Source organism: Emydura macquarii, unplaced genomic scaffold (assembly GCF_026122565.2).
Source record: "Emydura macquarii macquarii isolate MOO-44397 ecotype Brisbane River unplaced genomic scaffold, CSIRO-AGI_Emac_v2 contig_820, whole genome shotgun sequence".
Taxonomy (NCBI): Eukaryota; Metazoa; Chordata; order Testudines; family Chelidae; genus Emydura; species Emydura macquarii.
The window spans coordinates 299,575-323,848 of NW_027130957.1; the positions used below are offsets into that span (position 1 = coordinate 299,575).

At 54.1% G+C, this 24,274-nt stretch overlaps 1 protein-coding gene across 2 annotated transcripts; it reads right to left on the reverse strand.

The window, feature by feature from the left end:
- On the reverse strand, nucleotides 1-24,274 carry SESN2 (sestrin 2). 2 transcript variants are annotated; one of them, XM_067543258.1, is made up of 10 exons: nucleotides 23,800-24,273; nucleotides 11,747-11,812; nucleotides 8,708-8,905; nucleotides 7,661-7,843; nucleotides 7,044-7,256; nucleotides 5,712-5,862; nucleotides 5,080-5,198; nucleotides 4,718-4,908; nucleotides 4,165-4,309; nucleotides 1-3,509 (listed from the first exon to the last, which is right to left on the reverse strand). In XM_067543258.1, the coding sequence occupies exons 1-10, from the start codon at nucleotides 23,887-23,889 to the stop codon at nucleotides 3,423-3,425; spliced, it is 1,443 nt and encodes a 480-aa protein (XP_067399359.1). In that variant the 5' UTR covers nucleotides 23,890-24,273; the 3' UTR covers nucleotides 1-3,422. The 2 variants fall into 2 exon arrangements, with proteins under 2 accessions (XP_067399359.1, XP_067399361.1); XM_067543260.1 differs by lacking the exon at nucleotides 11,747-11,812 and having other exon boundaries at nucleotides 23,800-24,274.

Genomic DNA, 24,274 nt, shown 5'->3' on the forward strand with positions numbered 1-24,274 from the left:
TTTGGAAAAAAAAGTCAACTTTATTTCTCATCAAACCAGAAGTGGCAGCAAAGTCACAACTCTCAGCATCTTCACCCCCAGTTGGGAGGAAACAACCAAAAACCAATAACTTACGGTTCAGCAAAACCAAGTGAACGGTCCTTCAAACGGCAGGGATGGGGTGGGGTCGGTTCCACAGACTATTCACTCCTGGGCACACACGAATGGGATGGAAGAAAGGGCTGCTGCCAAGCAAAGCTCAGACAATGGGCATTTCACAGTGACCTGCACGAGTGTGAAATGCTGTGGCACATCTGGATAAGCTACAGACATCTGCTTCATCCCCCCTCCCCCCCAAGTCACACATAGCCCCATCTCCCATCCCTCCCCTCCGGCACATGGGACTGGCCAACTTGACATACGAATACCCCTAAGAAACGGACATACAAACACAAATGGAGACTGCCCTGGAACAGTCCACAACTCGCCCCGTGCAAAACTGCCAGAAGGGTGAGAGCATTTCAGCTCACACGTGGGGATGGGAAAGAGAAGGAGCAGGGGCAGCCCACCTCGTAAACAGGGCAACCGTCTTTCGGGTTCACAGCGCATCTGTGTCAGAACGTGCAATGCTGCAGAGGGGCAGGACATAGCTACAAGGTCCTGAGCTTGGGAAAAGAGATTGCCTCGAGAGAGGGAAGAGACACACACAGCACTCTACACTGCAAAAGCAAGGAGCGTGTGCGCTGTGTGTGTAAGAAAAATACACACAGTCCAGTCTGTGTTTGTGTACACAACCATTGCTTTACAGTGGAGTGTACATATGTATGTATATTGTATGCATGCATTGTACACCAAGAGTGTGTGTGTGTGTGTGTACACACATGTAGTCTTGGCTTTACAATGCAGGATAACACACACACGTTACACCCTTTACTGTGCGACACTTCCAAAACAAAAGTAAATGTGACCAAAGATCTCTCCCAGACAAAAAAAGTGGGTCATAAATTTCAATTCCTCCACCCCTGGTTCTAAGTGGACATCGGCCCAGAAGCATTTGCCCTCTTCACAATCTCTCTTAGGGCAGCTGTCAAGTCAGGCTAGTTACATCTGGGTTTCTCGCTAACAATTACTGACAGCAATGAAGAGAGACTTGGCCGGTCCCTGTGTGGAATCCAGAGTGTAACTGCTCGCAGTGATCCTGGATGGACTCACGGGGCAAATGGGTGATGTCTGTTGCACGGGGAGGGAAATTCACCTATGTGCAGAGGTTCTAGCACCAGACCCATGTACCACTTCAGGCCTGCTTCAGTGCAGAGGGTGGTAAGTGGTACAGAGGCCTCTGTGTGGCTTAAGCAATGCAATGGGGTGAATTTCCCCCCAGGGCCTTTTGACCTACCAAGAACTGTGTGCCACGCAGACCCGAAATGAGGGGCACAAAGAAAAAGGACTCGTTCAGAAACCTTCACATGGTGGATATTTCTACCCGCCCCCAGAGACAGCGCCTGCTTTCTAGGACCTCAGAGCAAGGGCGATTTCAGGAGACAAGATTTTTCAGCACGACAGATGAGGAGGTGCCGGCACTTGGGAAGGAGGTAACACTGGGTCTGAAACACAGGACACTCAGGAGAGGGGACTGAGGCGGGTGGGGCGAGAGGATGAGGCTGGTTTCAGAAGCAAGGGGTAAAAAAAGCAGCCACTATGTTTTCTTCACAGTTTAGAGCCTCGTCTACCTCCCCGCGTTGCTAGGGCGGCCTGGTGGTAGGAGCGGGATCGACCCGCGTTCTGGGGAGGTTTCGCCCTGTTTAGCTCTCTGCACACATGGCAAAGACATCCATCACCCCCCAGCACAGAGACCAGAGGTGCTGAGCCGGAGCAGAACGTGCCATGGACCAAGACAGACTCACCCGGGGGCATCTGCCTTCCCGCCACCTGCAAGACCTGCTTCCACTGGGCACTTCAGGAGCCCTGAACTGGAGACACCCCTGGGTACTTCCCGAGGTCCGTCCCGCAGGGGGCTCAGCCAGACAGGTGTCTGCAAAGGCCTGCCATCAACACAGTCCAAGAACCCCCGCCACCCAGTGCCCGCAAGGTCCCACATGCAGGAGTCCCCGGGGGAGGGGGGGTCAGGACCTCGATCATGCCCCCAGGGGCTCCCCCCAGGCCCTGACAGCGGGAGCTTCCGGCTAGAACAACTCTACTGAGAGGGCAGACAGACACTCATCACCCAGCACAGCCAGAGCGCAGCCAGCGAGGGACCCCGAAAGCGGCGTGTCTGGAGGACTGAGCTTCATGCAGGAAGGCGCATTGGCTTCACATTACCCGACCAGGACAAGCCCTGCAGGCCCCTGGAAGCAGGGACTGTATAGAAAGGCCGCACAGAGACGGGGACACCCCACCCGTCCCCTGATCTCCCTCCATCCACAGCCTGGAGTTCAGGGGAGCAAGCATGCCGCTGCGCCGGAGCCTGGGGGGTTTCTACCCACCCCACAGCTCACAGCCACGCAGAGAAACATCCAGCTCAGGTCCCTGGAAGAGCAGAGGGGCAGGAGGCGGGGCAGCCAGGCCCTTGGCCTTGTTTGATCACTGGACACATCCCAGCAGCTCTCCCGGGGCTGTTTTGGGGAGCAAGGGGACAGGGCTTTGGAGCGCAGGAGCAGCGGGTGCTCGGCCAAGGAGAAACGTAGTGTGGTGGCCGTCGCCAGCAGCATGGGGCTGGGTGAGTTTGTGCCCTCAGCCCTCCCCACCGGCCCCTGTGCCGTGCAAGATGGCCAGCGCCCGGCGCGAAGGCTCCCAGTCTTCCGGCAATGCAGGGCGTGGAGAGGCCGCACTGGGCCGTTCGGGCAGGGAAGAGAGAGAGAGAGAGAGGACGTGTGTTCGTGATAGCCGGATAAACCCTGCAGAGATCTCTTTGGTAGGAGGCGAGTCCCTTCCCCTCAGCAGCCCTCCGGCCCCGGGGACGGCAGCTCAGAGCTCCGGCGTCCACTGCACTAGTCACCGACCTCAGGAAGGTGACGCATGGCACAGAGAGGACAGCAGGCGGCCACCCAGGGAGTTCAGTCTGATTTCGTTACACGCTAACACTAGAAAGGCAGGTCAGCTTCAGTGACCCGCCCCCAGGTCCAAGGCGGCAGCAGCAGCAGCAGCGAGAGACCCGGCTGGAGCCGGCACAGCTGACAGCTCCCAGGGAGGGTGCAGGACGGCTCCTGCCGGGCAGCGTCAGTGGGAATACTGGGCACGGCCGAGCTGGCTCGTCTTTACACAGGGGCTGAGCAGTTTGGCTTCCAATTGCCTCCGGGGTCCCCGGGAGAGTGAGGGGAGGAGACCCCACCCTGGCCCGTTGCTGCAGGCCCCCGACGGATTCCAAGCCCACGTCTGTAAAGTCAGGCTCCCCCTTCGCCCGCAGCGAGGCGCGGCCCTGGCAGGGCGTGGGGAGCGCGGCCCCGTCAGGTCATGTAGCGGGTGATGGCCCTCAGCGCGTACAGCAGGGCTGCCTGCATCCGGGCCTCCAGCAGGAGCAGGTTGACGTGCACCTGGACAGGAAGGAGGGCACGGTCAGGGGGAGACGGGGCCGGGGCGCGGAGGATGATGTGGCTCCAGGAGACGTGGCGGCGGAGGGAGCACGTGGGGATGTCGGGAGCCGCCAGGGCCTGCGGAGAGCGCAGGACAGCACGTGGATGGCTGCAGCGGACAGAAAAGGAGGACCCTCCCCCACCGCCCCCAGCCCGCAAGGTGGGGCTGCACATTGCTCCAGGTGCATTCTGGGTTCTCCCCACACACCTTCCCCACTGGGGCAGGCTGGACAGAGGCGTCACCGCTAGCAGCCTGCAGGGATCCTTCCATGCCAGAGTGACAACAGCGAGGGCACCTTGGTTCCCCCTCCAAGGGGGATGAGCCTCGTGGGCTGGACCGGTGCTGGTGCTAACTCACGGGGGGCCCTACGCAGGAATATTTTGGGGGCTCCCCCCCCCACAACACACACTAATAATTAATAGGGGGCCCCCTGGAGCGGCAATTGCTTCGTCTGTTTATGCCGAGCGCCGGCTCTGGCCGGCACCAGCGTGGCTGTGATCAGCTGCTCTGCTTTGCCTCAGTGGCTCCACTCATTGGCAGAGGAGACCTCGGTGCTCGGCCCCGATCCTGGCGCCAGGGCTCCCCCCCAGGCAGGGGGCAGGCGAGGGGACGCACCTTCTCGGAGTGCTTGAAGTGTCTCCAGAAGTGGGTGTACATCCGCCGGGTGGCTTTCTCCGGGTAGCAGGCCACGGTTTTGATGTAGACTTTCAAGCTGCGCTCCAGGAGCTGGTTCACCTCCCCATAGTCGTAGTCGTCGTACCTAGGAGGGGCCGGGAGAACCCACTTTACCCCCAGGTGAGACCAGGGCTACGGGGGGGGGCTTCAGCCCAACTCCTCGTCACGTCCCGCCCCCTCCATCCTGACCTGCAGGGACAGGGCCTAGGAGCCAGGTGACCCCACGCAGGCCATCCACGCACAGCTGTGCCCACAGTAACTGGACCAAGACCACCGGCGTACTGCAGATGGGGCAGGGCTTTGGTCCCAGCTGCCTCTCAGCTGGATTCGAACCAGGGACCTATAGGCAAAATGCCCCAAAGCCTGTCCCCAGGGGCCCTCTGATAACAGCTCCGCTGGAGAACCGAGACAGGCTTGGAGCGACCCAGGAAAGAGGGAGGGGGGGTGGAGAGAAGAGACCCCCTGGGGGCTGAGCTGGGCCCCGGTTACCTACCTGATCCCGAAGACACAGTGAATGTAATTCCAGATGGCTCTGCGGAGCATGGTGGTGTCCACCCCGCTGTGCATGGCGATGGTGTTGTAGGTCAGGTTATAGACCACCTGGAACTTCTCGTCCAGCAGCTGCCCCATGTCGGGGTACAGGCGGTTAATCAGCGAGTAGCCGTGGTCTTCCCAGGTGTAATCCTGCAAGGGGAAGGATGCGGGATAGAGGGACCAGAATTGCCAAAAGCAAGACAAGTGCGTCCCAGCCAGCCCGATCCACTCGCGCCACATCCGTCCCCCCCTTCCCAGGACCACCGCCCGGCTGCGTCAGGGGAGGGCGTCAGGCGCCAGGCAGCCTGTGGCAGAAGGTACCTGAGCTCGGAAGGTCGGTGGGGCCTGCTCGCCTTTCCTGGTGAAATCCTTGTATCCGAACTCCGGCTCCTCCACGAAGCACAGGACGTTGGGAGGCAGAGCCTGCTCAGCAATATCGACTGGAGGAAAACAAAAACACGTCCCCGCAGCGGCCCGTTAGCTCCCCATCGACGCCTCGTGGTAAAGAGACACCCAAAAACCCCCCCGAGCCGTCTCCCCGACTCAATCCTGAGCCCTGAGTCACCCCGCCGGAGCAAACCTGCTGTGACCATCTGCCCTCATGGGAGGAAGCAGCCACGGTGCAATTAACTCAGAGCACGTTGTTCGCCAATTACCAGTGAGACAATTACATCCGACAGCAGGAATCCGTGACAGGGCTAGTGCCGGCCCAGCACAGCCCTTCCCTCGCTCAGGGAGCAGAGCCAGATGCTGGCAGCCCGCCTGGGGCAGATTCCCTGCCTTCCCCCAGACAGCGTCTGTGCCCCACGCAGACCCACCATGGCACAGAGAGGCCTTGTATTTCCTTCCCTAAAAGGAGCCAGTGCCAGGCGACGGCCGATGCAGAAGAGCCCCCAGGGCCTGGTGAGGACGCCCACCTCTGCCTCCCCACCAGCCCCATCCTCCCTCCTCACCAGAGGGGGCCACAAGCAAGCTCTCGGTCTTCTCCAGCTCGAAGCGGGTTTCCATCTCCTCCGGCGTCACCCCCTCCTCCTCCAGCTGGCACTCCTGCAGCAGCTTCATCCTCTCCATCAACTCCTCCACCTCCTGCATGGCGTCTTTGCCCTAGGCGCGGAGAGCGAGAGAGAGCGCACGCACAGGGTCAGCACCGACGGGGGCGGGGAGAGGGCCGCGGCCGACTTCACTCCAAGCACAGACACAGCCCCTTTATTGGGGTGCAGAGGGCGGTCCTGGGAGGGACCTGTCGTCCCGAGCAGTCGGCTGCTGGCAATCGGGGTGTTTGCTGGGGCTTCATTCATCCCTACGGTACGCTCCCAAACCGGCACCGGGCCCAGCGCTATGCAGGTGCGCCCCGAAGCCCTATCTGGTGCAAGCTAGATTCTGTGCTGCCCCCCGCCCCGAGGAGGCGCCGCAGAGAGGGCCCAACCCAGAGGAAGGGGCAAGTCACCTTTGTTCCTCCCAGATTCTGCTCCAGGACCTGCTGCAGCCCCCAGTGTCACTTAGAGCAGCCCTGGGCTGCTCTAATTTATGGTTTGCCTCCCCACTGCTGCCTATGGGCTGCTGAACCAGCCAGAACAGCTGCAGGGCAAAAGGCTCCAGCCACGTCTCCCGCCCACTAAGCTCCACTCCCAATCCACCCTGACATGGGGGGGGTTAGGGGGGTGAGAAGGGCCCGGTGGATGGCAGCCCCCTGCTGCTCCTCTCTGGGGCCGTTGTGGAGGCCTTAAAGAAGCCACATCCACAGAGCGTGCACTGCAGCTGAGCCACCTGGGTTTTAGCCTGCTGTTGTCTCAGCTGGAGCATGGGTGCATCTGCTCTCCAGGGGTTTAACTGACTGGAGAAGGGGGTGCAGAGTCCGCTCAGCCCACGGCAGGGCTGCAGGTTTAACTCCTCCCCCAGCCACCATTCGCACTGGCTCTGGAACGAACCGCCGTGACCAGCACGTGGAAAAACTGGCCGTTGACTGGAGGAGTTTCTAACCCGCCCACTCCAAGAAGGTGCTCCCAGGCGGCACCAGGAGACACCTCCAGACTGTGCAGCTCAGAGCAGCCTGCGCCAGCCCCACCGTTTCGGTGGCCCAGCACCGCGTTACCGACCAGGAGAGCCAAGAGCAATTCCCAGCACGTCAAGCTCCAGGCCGGTGGTGCGGAGAGTGGGAAGAGAGAAGGCAAAGTCAATCATTCAGTCAGCACCCTTCCCTAATCCCTCGCATTCTGTAACCTCCGCCCCAGCTCCGCCAGGGTGGAGGGACCGCTCTACCCGGCACCAGCCACGCGTGGACTTACGCTGGAGCCGCTCACTCCGTCCTCGGAGGCAGGGCTGCTGTCGCAGCTGCGTGGCGAAGGCGGCTGGAAGGCGTGCCCCCCCTCCTGGTCGGCCTCTGGGTTGATGCCGCAGCCAAACACGAAGGAGGCGAGCGAGTGGTAGTGCGTGAGGAGCACCAGGGCCTGGATGAGCTCTGCAAGCGACCAGCTGTTCTCGCCCGTCTTCAGGAGGGCCTGAAACGTGCACACAGATTCCCCGCTCAGCTCTTCCCCAGAGGGGACACGTGCGTGATTCTGTCCCCTCTCCCCCTGGCAGATCCAGCCAGGCCTCCTGGAGCCGAGGCCAGCGCAGGGCAGACAGAGAGGAGCAGGGCATGGACCTCTACAGCTCCTCTGCCACCTCACGTTCTTCTGTCAGCACCTCTCCACCAGCCCGTCACAGCATCACAGGGGAGGGGAGGAAGGAGAGAGACAGGAAGGGCCTCCAGGAGCACGGTGCATCCCTCCTTCCCTGCACACTCTCCCCATGAGCCGGGAAATGCAGCAGCTTGCTCAGCGGAAGGACACCCCAGAGCCAGGGAAGAGGGAACACACAGCCCCTGGGCTGCTTGTTGCTGGGCGTACAGTCCCCCGCTCACCTCAATGTGCTCCTTGGTGATGAGCCAGGGCCGGTGAGCCAGGATCTTGTTGATTTCGTTGAGGTTCCTCAGTTTCGGGGGGGCACAGTGCAGGCCTCGGAGCCACTCCGGGTTCCCACCCACCTTCAGGAACTCCGCCACGTGGAAACCAACCAGGTAGGAGCACTGGTGCCTGGCCGCGGCCTGGGGGCAGAGGATACAGAGGTTACAAGAAGGCCATTCCAGACGGGAGAGAGCACATCACCTAGCCAGTTTCCCCCTACCACCCAGGCCAACACAGGCACTGTCCTTCTGCACGTTTTTCCAGTGCAACGTGTCCCAAAGCAGGGGCGTGGGATGGACAGGGACGGGACACGGACAGACCTCAATTCTTCTCCAGGGTCTCAGCTGCCTTTTTCAAAGGGGAAAAGTGGCTCTGGTTATGAAGAAAACCTCCCAAACATAAGCCAACCGTAACCGGCCCCGAGGCATTCGCAGAGAGCCCGAAATGACAGCGCTGAGGTGCCACCAGCCCCGTTCACGTCAACCACACTTTGCACACCAACACCGTTCACCATTTCAGTGCCCAGGGCAGAAAGGAGCAGGCAGACCCGATCGGGAAGATGTCCCGAGTGTAGGGCTGCTTCTCAGGGGCTGGGCTGGTGGGGGAGGATGGAGAGACCTTGAGCCAACCACGATGGGGCTGCGGGGAGAACTGGATCTGGTCTCCTGAGGGTGGGTGCAGGTTCCAGGTGTTACAACTGGCCACAGCACTGGAGCGCCAGTCTCCGTCTTGACACGGACTCACGCCAGGGCAGTTCTGCTGCTTCCCTGGGTCTCTTTCCCCGCTCCTGGGAGACTCCATTCAGGGCCCGATCGAGCTCATGCTTAGCAGCTCCCGATATTCAGCCCCAAATTTACCTCTGCTCAGATCTATCCCACCGCTCCCAATTCCACCCCCTAAAGCACCAGGAACCGTTCTCCTACAGGCACTCACCCGTTCCCCTCCCTCCCCGCAGCGCCCTGGCCCTCCAGACCCGGGTACCATCTCTCGCCCGAGGCACTTACCAGGATGGCGATGTAGTGGCGCTTGTGGTAGGGCAGGGGCCCATCCATGCGCAGCAGCAAGTACTGGGTCTTCCAAAAGCTGGCCAGGTACTCCGGGTGCAGCCCCATCACCATGGTGATGTTATCCACTCTGCCCGGGGAGACGAAGGCCTCAATGAAGAGCTGCCGCTGGGAGCTCTCCACGCCCTCCTGCAGGATCTATGGAGGGAGAGACACTGAGAATCCAGCTGCCCCAAGAGGCTTCCAGCCCCATTCATCGTGGGGCACAATGGGGGTCATTCCGGCAACTGCTCTGACCCATATGTGAACAGCACAAGCTTCCCAGCTAACAAGCAGGCTGTGAAATCATCCAGGCCTGGCCCCGGAGGGCACTGCTTGCAACAGGGTCATGTCAACACACCAATTGCCCCCTACCCCTACGGCAGCCCCACAGCGGCCGGGGGCAGGAGTTCAGGAGGCCTAGAAACAATGACTTCGTTATGGGGCTTTTCCATGACAAGCACGGAGAACAATGCTCTGCACATAATATCACCTAGCTCCTATATTGCGCTAGGTATTATACAGGCAGCTCCTGTTATCCAGAAGTCTTGACACACGTTACAATCCTCAGGCTACAAAGCCCCCCAGGCAGCCGGGCCCAGAGGGTAAGCTCTGAGCCTAGAGTCATGCTGAATCAGCAGTGGCAGCGCTGGGAAGAGACCCTCTAAAGCCGGGAGGAAGTAAATACCCTTTTATTACAAGCTCCCTGGGGCACAGACCCTCTCGGTATGTTTGTACCGCACCTAGCGTAACAGGGGCCTGATCCATGACTGAGGTGCCTGGGTGCAATACACACCAATATGAATAACAATGGCCAAAAGCAGGCGGAGCCTGAGCGCACAGCCAGACCCCGGGAACGTCTGAGCTCAGACACCTGCTCTGCGTGCCCCACAGCAAGCCCGTCGCCCAGCTCTCTTCTCTGCCGCCCCAGCGCCTGCAGGCAGCAAGCAGTGACTGCTCTGCACAGCTCTTATCTTCCCAGCGCTGCCCGCTCTTGCTGTGATCCAGTTACCAACATATCTCTGGAGGGGATCGCTGCGCTTCTCAGGCTCCCGGGGCTGTGGGGAGGCAACCAATAGAAACCCAGCTCGAGAAGGGCTCGATGTGTTTCCTGCAGCAGGCCGGGAGCCCTGCCAGCTGATGCAATCCAGCTGTTTGTTCAAGCCACCCTCCCCAGGCCTTCTCCTCCCCCGCCACACCCCCAGCGCACGGCAGGAGGGCTACATTACAACAACAAGAGTCCCGATAAGGAGTGGCAGGAGCCCAGCACTGCAGGGTGACGTCAGCGGTAGAAGAAACTGTCCAAGCAGCCCGGGAACATAGCGGCCAGCCCAGAGTCAACAGGCCTGCTGCGAGGTGCGGAGGGGCCAGTGTGGAATTAGGAAGGGGGGTGGCTACCTGGCCAGAGGGCATCAGAATCCGACTGAGCAGCTCTCACAGCAGGGCAATCAGGATTTGTTTAGTCACCCTCCCTGGCCACCGCCCCAGGCTCGAACAGCCGATGATGCAGCTGGATGGGCATGAATGGCTGGGCTGCAATTAGCTACAATGCGGTGAAGACAAGGAGAGTCCTGTAGCACCTTAAAGACTAACCAATTTCTGCGGGCAGAAGCTTTCGTGGGCTGATGACAGCGTGGTGCAACGGAAAACCCCTGGCTTGCTGCACACAAGCGAAGGGAAGCAAGCAAGGGTTCAGCTCCTCCAAAAGGACCCATGAGGCAGCAATGCCAGATATCGACAAGCCCCCACTCCCCAGCGGGGAACACCGTCACCTGACTGGCGCGACCCCTGGCATTTTCCCTGGACCCCCAGTGGCAGGCGCGGTGTAACAGCTCCGTTTCTATAGGAGGCAGAGTGGAGCAGTGAACGCAGGTTCCTCTGGGTCACAACTCAGACCCTGGCCCAGCCACTAGACCGTGCTGTTTCCCCTGGAGGTTTCTGACCAAGACTCCCCCTCCTGTGCCCATGGCTTGAGCGAATGAGGGATCATCTGCTAGGATAGGTTGTAGATCCTTCATGATGTGTTGGAGAGATTTTAGCTGGGGGCTGTAGGTGATGGCCAGTGGGGTTCTGTTGTTTTCTTTGTTGGGTCTGTCCTGTAGTAGGTGACTTCTGGGTACCCGTCTGGCTCTGTCACTCACTCAAGCCGTGGGAGGCAGGCCTATCCTTGCTTGCAGACAGCCCCCCAACCTGAAGCAAATACTCACCAGCAACCGTACACCATACAACAAGAACACTAACCCAGGAACCTGTCCCTGCAACAAACCCCATTACCAGCTCTGCCCACACATCGACTCTAGTGACACCACCACAGGTCCTAATCGCATCAGCCACACCATCAGGAGGTCATTCACCTGCACATCTACCAATGTAATATATGTCATCATGTGCCAGCAATGCCCCTCTGCCACGTACATTGGCCAAACCGGACTGTCACTGCGCAAAAGTAAATGGACACAAATCAGACATAAAAAATGGTAACACCCATAAACCAGTCGGAGAACACTTCAATTTCCCAGGACACTCTGTAGCTGACTTGAAAGTTGCTATAGTTCTACAAAAAAAACTTCAAAAACAGACTTCAGCAAGAAACTGCAGAGCTGGAACTGATCTGCAAACTTGACACAGTCAGATTGGGTCTGAATAGGGACTTGGAATGGTTCTCTCATTACAAGAAGTAATTGTCACTGTTCACACAGTCTCACCTTCTAATCAAGGGTTGTGAATAGGCTGCAGCTACCCTAACTGAATGGACTTTGCTAACACCTACCCTCCCCATTGTTGTTTCTTACCCTTGGATGTATATATATATATACACCCCCTATCTGATTTCTATTCCTTACATCTGACGAAGTGAGTTACAGCCCACGAACGCTTATGCCTGCAGAAATTAAATGTGTTTGTCTTTAAAGTGCTACAGGACTCTCGTTGTTTTTGCTGTATACAGACTAACACGGCCACCCCTCTGGAACTGATTTGCTTTAAGTCCTCATATCCTACCTCTTCCACGGGGATGAAGGAGCTCGGGCCTCTTCCCTGCTGCTGGGGGATTTTTATTCCTCTGTCCTAGAAAAGAAAAGGAATCGACTTTAAGGCATTGCCCAGCCAGCGTGGCACTGAAAGAAGCCGGCGCCGTCCCAATCCTGGAAGGGGTGTAGAGCTGCTTGCTTTCCGTCCACAGCAGGGGTTAGTCAGAGTTTGCGTCTCACCTCCCTCCCGGGTTAAGGCAGTGGGAGAGGAAGGGGTGACTCCTCCAGTTACCTGGCTACTCTGGGGACTTGTCGGATGAGGTGTCTGGAGCTGCATCTCTGTGCATCCTCCTGCTGACCAGCCTGCAGCTATTCCCCAAGTGGGACTGCATCAGACACACCTCCCTGGGAGCCAGCCACAGCAGCCGGGGTGTCGCAATTTACCAGCCACCCGCCCACATGATCCCTCTGCCCAGGAGAGGGAAGATAGCCTTTTAAGTGTGGCAGAAACGCTTTGAGGGACGTTCCCTAGCAGGGCTGGTGCTTCTAACGGGCACTTGTGCTGCCTGATGAAATAGCAAGGCTCTGTTACACAGAAAGCTTCACTTCACAGAGCTAGTCTGACATCAGGACAGCTGCTAGTGCATTTCACCTTCCAGTGAGCTGGAGGGTTTTTTTTTTTTTTAAGCGGAATCCTCCCCTCCTCCCCCCCAGTTTTAGGGATACACAGAAGGGAATGTAAAGGTGCAAGATTATACTCTGGCAGCCAGTTCAGCTAGGGGCTGGGCGTCTCAGTGCCAAGTTACCGAATCCACAACTAAGCCAAGGAAAAGAGCAGAATTGCGCATTACAAGATGCACTTTGCTCACTTGAGTCGTTCAGTGGTTTTGATTATTTATGCTGTGTTGGGTCTTAGGTTACCCGGAGCACCCCAGGGGAGGGAAACTAAAAAAAAAAAAATCACAACATGGAGACTTGCTAGCACAGACAGCTTTACCGTGGGTTCAAATGCACCCACAGAACTGCTCGCATCTGGCCTGGCACTGGGTGGCACTGCAACCTGGCACCTGGGTCCCACCACCACTCAGTTTTTGCACCCGCCACTGATGGTGAGACTTGCTAGGCCCAGATCCCACCATCAACCTTTGCTGACGAGGGGGAGAGAACACAGATGTTGCTTCTGAAGCACACGGGCGAGCGGCTTAGGGAAGCGTGTCTCGCTCCGTGAGAGTGAGGGGCGATTTCAGTTGTTTGGAGGATCAGGTTAGATGCTGCCTGCAGGAGGGGAAGCTAATGGTGAAGGGGATGGTCGTTAAGGCAGGAGAGAAGCTTCTCAACCCGCACACAGAACTCAACCCTGAGATAGGTTCCCCATCCAAACACGCTAGGAGCCCTTGATGTAACTTAGAAACGCACCAGAACATTAATCCCCCAAACAGAACTGAAGAGAAGCAGCAGGAGCGCGACAGCCCATGCCAACAAGCCACGCAACACAGAAGCCCCAAGCATCAGCTGCAGTAGTGGGAGAGGTTTCTGGCCTCCAAGAATGGCAGAGTGCTAATGCTTTCACAGGGGAAGCAGGAACTAAGTGAGAGGGTGGGGTGCAAAGCTGCCCTGAGAGTGCTGGTGTATTCCAAAGAAACTTCCCGGCAGCCACTTCTGGGGTGGAGGGTGGCAGACAGCACACTACACAGGAGTACAGGGGAAAAGGGGAAAACAATCAAGCCTTGACCAAGAACTCTTGAGCAAAGCCCTTCAACTTTTGCAAAGATCTTTAAGCACCAATATCAGAGAGAAACTCGGGGCCAAGTCTCTTCCCACACACAGTAAACTGCGTTGTACCCAATTGTTTCTTTTTTCCTGAGATCTGTGGTTCAAGGGTCTCTAACAAGGGGAACACGTTCCAGCTGCGTCTTGGGCAGACTGGGTGACCACAGAAGTCCTCGTCTTGCTGCATGGAGCCATTCCAAAGCCTTGGCATAGTTGCTCCAGAATTAAGCCACAACCCTCTCCACCTGTTTGAAAGCTACACCCTATTGCGTCCACTTGTTCCGTGGGGCTGAGCCCGCCAGGACAGCACGCCAGCAGCAGATGGGAGGGGATTTAAAATTAAAAGGCAATTTTCTGAAGCCGGAGGAGAATGAGGGCATTGGGAAAGGACAGAGGAGAAGCAAAACTAGAGATGTCAAGCAGGAAGGGCTAATGTAAAGCTACTTAACCCACATCCTGACTAACTCTCTGCTCTGTGGTGCTTGTCCCCCCTTGTGATGCTTATTTCTTTTGTATTTCACTCAGTTCAACCAACGAAACGAGACTCATTCATTTCTCGTTTCTACAACAGCATCTCATTAGTGTCTCAACTTTCAAAACCCAGGGGGAAATGCATTGCTTGTATCACAACAGCACCTAGAGGTGCCAGCCTAGATCAGGGCCCCACCGTTCTAGCAGCTACAGACACCGGGAGAGACAGCCCCTGCCCCAAAGCGCTCACAATCTAAATAGAGAATGGAGGAAAAGGAGTATTAGTATCTGTATGAGATGATGACTATTCTACAGATGGGGAACTGAGGCACTGATAGATGAAGTGACTTGTTCACAGACTCCTGATTCACACTTCCAGTGCCTTGACCAACAGAGAGAAGAATGGTCTTGGGACATCTTCTTCCTCCCACCCCTTTCCAAAGATAATGCACTGAAATAGTTTTCTGAGGAGGGAACCGTCTTGTATTACGAGTCTGCAGAGCACCTAGCAGGGACCTGAGCCGCTCAAGTGGTAATTGTGGTAAGCTCATCCCATCTGCCTTCCTCCAGCTAGTCCGTCTCTGCCCCACCCCACTGAGGCATGCCCAAGTACAGATCATCCCTGACAGGTGTTTGTCCAACCTGCACTTAAGGACAGGGATTCCACAACCTCCCTGGGTAACCTGTTCCAGGGCTGACCTGTCCGTACAGCAGCACAGCTTGCTTGGCAGACCACACACTCAGTGGAGGACAGGCGCAAAGGATCCCATTATATCAACCCGCAGAACATGCCACTTGCCCTCACAGTGCTAATGCACATGGGCTGAGTGCATGACAGTTCCTACCCTGGGAAGACCATTTGAGAGCAGCACACATAAAACACACCTCGCTGGAAGGAACAATCAAAACCTGGGGTTGGCGGGGGAGGGAGGCAGAGAATGAAAGCGTCCAAGAGCTTCCACGTTCAGACACAGGCTGACTACTAGAGGCCATGGCCCAGGATGGATCCAAGCCAAGCCCTTGCCGAGAGACATATGCAAGGTGTTTTTTGCAGGCTAACCTTTGCCCTCCCCCACTCCTTGCAGATACACACGGTCTGGGCAGGCTCCTGGCCAGCCCCCGCTGACAACAGCAGGTCTAGAGTGGGAGGATGGCAGAGCCTGGAGGAGGAAGCAGATGCGGAACCAAAACAGGCTGGGCCAAGAGAGAATCAGCCCACACTGTGATGCCTAATTGAGCCAGGCTGCTCTTTGTCACCAGACATGCAAGTCAGCCAATCACACCAGGCTGTCACCCCAGGCCACCGGGGTTACACAAGTCCTTGGTGACACTACCTGCCGTGGGTAGCAATCTTGCCTAGCAGACGCTAGATTAACTATGACACTGGCGAACACAGGACACAGCCCTGCATTAGCTGTGGGTATTGGCAAAGAGTAGTGGGATAGCTGGAGCCAGCTTTAAAGGTGACCTACAGAAGTGGGGGGGTGGGGGAAGGAAGGGGAACTGGACCTGTGCCCCCCCCCCTCTTTTCCCCCTTTATAGTGGACAGACTGGAAGAGAACAAAACCCTGCTCATTTTTTTCACATTGGAAATTCATCCCTCATCTACCCTCAAGGTTGTATGATGACCAGAGAACTGGAGGAGTTACAATTTCACAAGGGACTGAACGCTGGGTATCAGACAGAGGAAAGGATGTTATTCAAAGTGATTAAGATGTGTGGAGAGGGCAGTGGTGGGGGGTACTGACTTATTGAACTCCAATGCCTAATGAACATTTGGGAGACGGGCTCTCTGTTAAAGATTCAACATCCCTGCCCCTTCACTGAAGGGGGACAGTTCACAAAACTCACATGCTAACACACACGCGCCCACCCAGCCCTGCTGCAACATCTGCCAGTCCTGATATTTCTAAGGCAAACAACACACAGAAAAAACCATAAGCCACATCCCCCGTCAGGCACTTTTATACAAAGAGAGCAGAACCAATTCGTAAAGATTCTCTTGTTAGCAGGTTTCCACAGTTTCACAGGACCACGGCCAGGCTATTCGCTCCTGCTGTAGCTGGAACTGTGCTGACAAACGCTGCCATCTCTGTCCTGAAGATTTATGCTGAGGTTTCATTCCTAATGGGGACTGGGCCCCCAAACCCCTTTAGCAGCTTTGAAAACAATCCCACCCTTAAAGCTTTAGAAAAAGCCAAACCTCCACCCCTACCAACCTTTTGCAGACAAGAGCGGAAACACGACCCCTGGCAATCAACCTCAATTGCCAATCAGCAAGAGTCTCTCCTGCCCTCCACCAATGAGCAAGGGGTTGCTCCTAAGCACAGCCTGTCCATCTCTGTGTTTATTTCTAGAGGATACACAGAGGAGAATACCATCCTCACAGCACACATCACTCCGCTGGCAAAAACAAGACGCCGTTTTCTCATGAATTGCTTGAACATATTTGGAGGCAGACTGAGTGCCCCAATAGGGCTCTGCCACTGGTCTGCTGGGGGACCTTGGGCAAGTCACCTCATTGCTCTGTGTGTGCGCCTCAGTCTCTCCATCTGTAAAATGGAGATAATGATACCAACCTTTGTAAAGAATTTCGAGATCTACTGATGAAAAGCACTATCGAAGAGCTAGGTATGATTATTACCCATCCCTCCATGCTTATTAATCAATAGTGTAGTGCTGTCAGTTTAACATCTTCCAGGTAGTCATCCAATTTCTGCTGAAGATCATTACATTCAGCTCCTCCAACTCATCTGGAAGCTCATTCACCGTTCTTTAGACCTTTCAGAACTCCTTCATGCTTTTCTTACACCATTTCCTCCTAGGGGTGGGCTGATACTGTGGATTTTTTGCACTGGTGTAGCTGTAACAACGCAAGTCACCCCAGTGCAAGTCACACCCGTCTAGCGCACCTGCACCTGTGCAGTTACATAGGTGCAAAAATTCCAGTGCAAACAAGTTCTTAAGTTAACCTTTATACCCCCTTTGCTTGGATTCTGCAAGGTAAATAACCACATGCAGAACTTTAAAGTCCTGTTGATTTCCATGGACTGTTCAGGCACTTAAAGTTAAGTGCACGCTCAAGCACCTCGCTGAAACTGAGCCTTTAGTTTTGGTCTGCCCCACGTCCTCAAATAGATCAAACTCACCCTGTTAAAATAAACCTTGAGCGGCTGAAGTACTCTACCCATATCTCCTCTCCAATCATCTGATCTCAGAGAACCTATTTTGTCAATTTCACCTCATTTATCTAGGTTCTTAACTATCTACAAATCCCCCAGTTCCTCTTCTGCTCTTTACTGATCAATAGCTAGGCACCACAGTGAGAGGTGCATTAGATATTTTCTAATGGACAGTTGTTCTCTACAGAACATCCAATTCTAAAACAAGGAACCTGTCCACTTTGGGCAGGGAAAGCAACCTTACTAGCAACAAGCAGGTGCAATGTGGTTGTAGCTAGCGCAGTTTTGTAGCCAGCCCAGTTATGATCCAATGTGGCCTGGATGACCCAATAGCTCTGGGAGATTATGATCCTGGGACTTCTTTTTATTATTCTTATTCACCCAGTGTACCCACAGGGAAACAGATGCCACTAAGTGATCTCTGCCAATCCTGGTTCTTCTTCAAGAATCCAACAAGGCCAGGTTTACATCAGTCCATTCCAGGGTAGGGTAGCTGTTGAGATATGCCCAAGGAGGAGTCTGGCAGCAGCTCAGGTTTCCAGCAAAGCAAGTGTGCCCATCAAAATTACAGCACTTCCTTGAGACACAGGAAGTGACCTGGCCAGGCTCAGGCTGGCATGTCTCACTCTCCATGCAGGAAGGAATGCTGGTAGTGTGATCGGTATGCCACTGCCCCTGGTTCCATACTATCAGCTGGAGAAGGGCAATGGGGGAAGAGGTGGGGATCAGAGTCTATATGGTCCAAAGGACCACAGATAGCCCTGTAGTAATGCTGGGTTATTCAGAGGCAACCAAGGGAGTTGGGCATCCAAATCCCACTGAATTCCAATGGGAGTTGGGCACCTAATCTCTGAGGCGCCCTTGGAAAATCCCAGCAAAAACAGAAACACAAAGCAAGCCCCTGCCCCTCCCAGCATGATCGCCAAAACCAACCTGCTCATGCAGTAAAGGAAGGGGAAAAGAGCAAAAGACGCCATGAGGAAGGATTAATCCCCTCTATAGTCACCCAAGAGACCACCAGAGACACTCTCTGCGACCCCTGTTTTCCCTGACAAGTATCAAGGAATGGGCTGCTCAGAATTTACTCCTCAGCTGTAGGTCAAAAGTCTTTATATACAGCGAGATCTGCTCCAGGGACCTCACCTCCAAGAGGCAATCCTCTCCCCCTAAGTATGCTTTGGCTCATCCATTGATGACCAATCTGTCTTAGGCAGCTAGTTTTTCCTTTGCCCCTTAAGAGCCCATTTTAGGAAATCACCTTTATTTTATTCCCACCTCCCTCCTGGAGCCTAGCCAGACATACCCAATTCACCATCTCCTCCGCCACACCCCACTTCAAAGTCTGTCGCCCCAGCCGCGTAGTTCAGTCCGGATGCTCCCATTCAGCAGCAGTTCCCTCTGTGCTGCCTGTCTCTTCTTCCTTCGCTATTTACAAGGCTGCCTCTGCACCTGGTTGCTTTGTGTTACAAACAGGTTTCCTGTGATGCAACTCACCCTGCGTGTTTCACCACAGGAGGTGCTGAAACCCAGGCCATCAGATGCAGTCAGAGGAGCCAGACGGCTCGTCACAAGAACATTCTGATGGCATGAAACAAAATCTCTTGAAGAACCAATGGAGAATTAGCGCTACTTATTTTAATCACTCAGTGATGCCAGAACAGGTCCCTTCTACCCCCCACTCCCACCTTTTTTAACCCTTTGCTCGTCACCTTTAAAGCTGCATTTTAGTCGTGGCTCAGACATGCTAAGCATAGAGATTTGTTAGTTTCACTGCAGATTGTGTGTTTAGTAATAATTCCGGTGCATTATGGTTTCCTTTGGCCAATTAATCCTCACGCCTCCCTCCAATGTATTACCCTTGTTCTACAAATGGGGAAGATCGGGCACAGAGCTCCACTATCCTGGCAAACCAGGTCTCTTGATTTCCCCAGGCCTGTGCGTTAACTACTTGGGAGCACAGGAGCACTGAAAGATCTGGCACTGGCTGCTCCTGGAGACAGAATACCCAGCAACAAGAGCTAATGATGTGACTGGGTGAGGGAACTCTGGTGCCAAACAGTAAACTGTGGTGGGTCTGCATTGCCAAAGCTGAGTCAGGTATTGGTAAAGAGCATGCCTGATAAGGACATCAAAAGATTAAGCAAACAGAATTACAGCCTGCGCTCAAAAACAAGTTTATGATGTATGGTTCTGTTCATACAAAAAAAAAAAAAAAAAAAAGGATCCCAACATGCTTCAAAAGTCAGCTACCATCTATACAGATACAGGCAAATGGACAGCGTTGGCTTCCCACCGGCCACATCTGGAGCAGCGGGAGCAACGATAGGAAAGTCAGGCATAGTGATGAGTCCAATGGAACGTTAGACAATCTCTTGACATTCTTTGTGAAGGGGTGAGGAAATGTCCTTGCTGTATCCCAGCTCCGGTTATTGCACTCGGCCTCCCTGAATTCCCCACCTGCCATTTTCAACTGATCACAGTATTCTGCAGTTGTAGATCTGAACCACTACCTAATGTCAGTGTGCACACAGACAAGCTGCTAAGTTCCAATCCAGAGGTGGCTGCATCTCCATAGTGGGTGAAGTGAAAACCTAAATATCCTGTACCCACTACACCAGCATGTTTGGGTGGCCTAGTTCCTGTCCATGAACTTCAATGCACTTCTCAAATGAAAGGTGCTCTAAAAGTGCAGATCATTGTATTGGGACAAATCTGCAATAGTACAGAATTCACAATGGCTTCACAATATTAGAGGAAGCACAGAACTCAGCCCCTCCTACCCTTAAGAGTTGAGATGAAAAGGCATCTCCTTTGGATGTAGCAGTACAGGGTCTAAGACAGCTAAGCAGTTCTGATCCCAACCTGCAGAGATCAGTGTTACACTTACAGTTTCATTGCATCTCATTCAATGCTACATATTCATAATTTAAACATTCATTCCTATACAGCTTTTCATAACTTGCGCCACTTCTTGATGGAGGTTCTTTACGGCTGCATAGTGGTTTCCAGCTGCATTTCCTTTCTAAGATCAACACTCCATGTTATTATTTAAAAGCTACAGTGTATTAATTTGGGCACAAAACCCCACAACTTTTGAGTGGGCGCTCCAATTCCCCTATGTCCGGAGTAGAGTTGACTGGGGTGGGGGAACAGGAGGGAAAACAGCAAAAAGTTCTGGGGGAAAGTGTCCCTATTTTTTATAAAATAGTATATACATTTTTTATTTAAATTGCCAATATTCTGAAATTCTGAAGATTTCCACCAACCATGTACTTAGTTGAAAGACAGGGAAAATTTTGCAAGATTTTTGCTGCAGCTTTGAAGTTCCAACCATTTTGAAGAGCTCTAGTCTGGTGCACTAGAATAAAGAGGAGGAAGACGCTAGCCTTTAGAGGAGAAGGAACGTGATGAGCCACCCATGGAACTGCAGATTCAGAGCTGCATTAGTATTGTTAAAATAAAGCATCCCCTAGTAGTTAAACGGCTGAACGTCCAGACTCCTGGGTTCCATTCCCATCTCTGCTACCAGCTTGCTCTGCAGTCGTGGAGCAATCAGGATAATCTCTGCGCCTCTGATTCCCCGCCCCCCTTCTGTTGGAAAGGGTAATACTTTGCAGTGATGTTGTGAGAAGAATTAGCTAATGCTTGTAATTATGTAGTGTACTTGTAGCCAGTGTTGGTTCCAGGATATGGGAGAGACAAGGCGGGTGAGGGAATATCTTTTATTGGACCAACTTCTGTTGTTGAGAGAGACAAGTTTTCAAGCCAAACCCAGCTCTTCGTTAGGGCTGGGCAGGGCTTAATTTGTGCCAGGGCTTGGCAGGGCTCTCTGTCACCTCAGTTCAGAACCCTGGCACCTCTAGGCTTGGCAGCTGATGGTCCCGGCACCTCTGGGCTTGCTGCATCAATTATGAAAACAAAAAAAATTGCTTTGAGCCCTGGCACCTCTTTCATTACAAATTAAGCACTGAGTCCGGGAGCATCACAGCTAAATGCAAGATGGAACAGATTGTTTAGCATAAATAGTTCGCGTATATTTTAAGGGACCAGTCATGGCTGATGCTGGATTTATGGCGTATTACAATCATCTGTAACCCATTAACCCCCCTCTTTTTGTCCGATGACTGCAGAGGTGTTAAATGGCTCTACTTGAATGGTCCTCTACAATATGTGCGCCAACTACTTATGCTAAACAATCTGTTCCATCTGGCATTTAGCTGTGATGCTGGAAGTACCTTTCCTAGACCCGAAGAGCTCTGTGGGGCTCCAAAGCGTCTCTTTCAGCAACAGAAGTTGGTCCAGTAAAAGATATCACCTCACCCACCTTGTCTCCCCTGCCCCATCCCCTTCCCTTTAGTCCCCTCTCTCTTCACTTTTCTTTCCATTTAGCTCAACCCCTCCTAATTAACTCACCTTAAACAAAAAATATGGAACAAAAATACAATTTTCTGCCATGACCTTGTTCACGCCGCTTGTGTGTCCGCCCCCCGCACGGTGTCTGTCTAATATATTTAGATGGGAAATGCTTCAGGACAAATACTCGCTGCTATTCTGTACAGAGCAATGGGGCTGATCCTTAGGCACCGTGTAATTAACATGATTAATAATAAAACCTGAGCCGCACCAAATACTAGAATTCACAGCACTTCCGGATCTGGCACAGTGACTGCTCCTCTATGTGACTTCCAAACCCATATGTGGACTAGCTCCAAATCCCAAGCTCCTCCATAAAAAAGCCTCAAGCAGATGAAAATCTATTTTGAATACTCCCTAGCTGAGGACTCAGAGAAGAGAAAACTTTTGGCCATTCCCATCCAGGTCTACATGACACACAAATATTTTCTACCCAATCAAGTTAGTTCCCCGAGGATTCAGTTCTGCCATCTTCAAATACAAGCACAGCAGCTGGAAATAACCAAGGTCTCTTTATGTAACTACTGGACATTACTAGCCAGACAAGAATGCTAAAAGCAGTGTGCAAAGAATCATTGGACGGGAAACTTGGGTATTATGCCATCTATTCCCTGCTCTGGCACCAAACTGCTGTGTAGCTTTGGTTAAATCTCTACTCCTTTCTGTGCCTCGGTTTCCCCTTCCACCCTGTGTCATCTATTTAGACTGTTAGTTCCTACACGCAGAGATTCCTCAAACTATTGAGCCCATCAGGTGCCCAGAGGGGGATATACAGTTAAGAATACATGAAAACCAAGTAGAGAAATTGCAGAGGACCCATCAACACCTTCTAGTCTATTTGCCCCTCTTATCACCACCTGCCTCTGCCCCACATTTATTTTCCCCCTAAACAAAAGGTTATTTTAATTCACTTCTCTCCTCAGACCAGAGCTGGGGTGGCCTTTTCATCTGCAGAAGTTTCTCAGGCCTTCAAACCCGCCCCCGCCCCCTCCTCAAGAAGGCTTTTTCCTTAAGCCACTGTATTGTCCCCGCACCCTGCTACGAGCAAGTCACATTTTAATGTCTTGTGAGCGCCTCTCTGCACAATTCCAAACAGGTGGTCCCACTGCATCAGCAAAAGGGAGCTAAGTGCATTTGGAGGTATTTGAAGTACTTGGGTCCATTCAGCTGTGCCTTAAGATAGCAAAATTCCCTGCCCAAGGGCTAAGTGGGTAAATACTATGAAAGGGCCATTTGGAATCCAAGGAGGGCGAGAATCCCTAGTTAGAAGTTAACCATTGAGAGTCAAAGGATGTTTCTGTAACCCCAAGGGGAACAGATTCATCTCCTTCACATGGCCCCTCTATGGAGGAGGGAAAAGGATAGGGGGGGGAAAAAATCCTTTTCTGAAATGGAGTTAAGGCTGGAGGCTAAAGAAAATCTTGGTGCAGCATGCCAGGCTTTTAAAGTGACACAGACGTATCGAAGCCAGGAAATGCAAACAAACAATAAAAATAAAAGAATAAAAGGCACTGGCAAGTATGGAGCAGGGGCTGGGAAAACACCTCTTGGAAAGGAAGGTATAGTTCGTTATTTGTAAATCCTGCTTCCACTTCTCTGCCCACCTTGGAGGGCTCTTCTCTCGGAAATCAGGACCAGTTACTCCTCACAGTGGGCTCAGTGCCCCTGACCTGTTGCCACATTAACTCCCCACCCATCCCCCCACCCGCCCCCCCCTCCTAACGCGAGACTCCTGGGTTATCCCCGCCAGAGGGTAGGTGACTGGCCCCCAGTTTGGGACATGTCTGTACTTGACCCTCTTCGCCCAGCAGCAAGTCAAACAGAAACTTTGAATTTTGCCTCCAACGAACGAGAAGTCGAGAGAGAGAGACAGACAGACGGACAGACACAGAACTCAGATCGCCGCACATGCAAGACGCCGGAAAAAAAGCTGAATCCTAGATCCGATGGGCAGACATCATCCCCGGCAATGCCCCGATATTCGCCACTGGTCTAGCAACCTCAGGCCCCTCCAGCCCCAATTCAGTGGCTGATGCAACTCGGGTAAGAGAAAGGTAACGATGTCAGAAGTGTTACAGAATCCCGTCCGCAGCCAGGCTGGATCCGGAGCGCCCCCGAACCATTCAGATCGGAAGAGTAAACAGCGCCTGAGTTACAGAGCAGGGCAGCAGATGAGAGAAGGACAGTGCAAAAATGAGCAAAGACCCTTCCTTTCCCCCCAAAAGGAGACTCCCCCGCCCCCCATTACCTCTTTATTCCTCAGAGCCCCACATTCCTTGCAGGGCAGATAGCCCGTGATGCTGGTGCAGCCGCAGCAATCGGAGTCCGCAACGATCATGGTGCTGTTTTTGGGGGGGGATCCTCGGGGGCCGGGGGGGGGGGGAGACACGCCGCGATCTCCGCGCCAGCGCTCGGTCCGAGGCTCTCGTTATCTGTTCGGAGGGTGAAGGTGCATAGCGGTCCGGGCAGCCCCTCGGGGCGTCAGTTTCACTGCATGTGGGTGCTCCCTTCCCCCGCCCTCCTCCTCGGGGTTCGCCGGTAGAACGTCCGAACGCTGCAGGGTTCTAGAACGCCCCGGCGCGGGCAGGGTTCTAAGAGCGCCCCCAGGGCTCAGCCTGCCCCGCACGCAGCGCCTGACCCGCCGCTCAGTCCCGGGCACCCGCAACACTCCCCCAGCTCAGCCCGGCCGCTCAGCTGCTCTCAGCATAAAGTCTAGGCAGGCG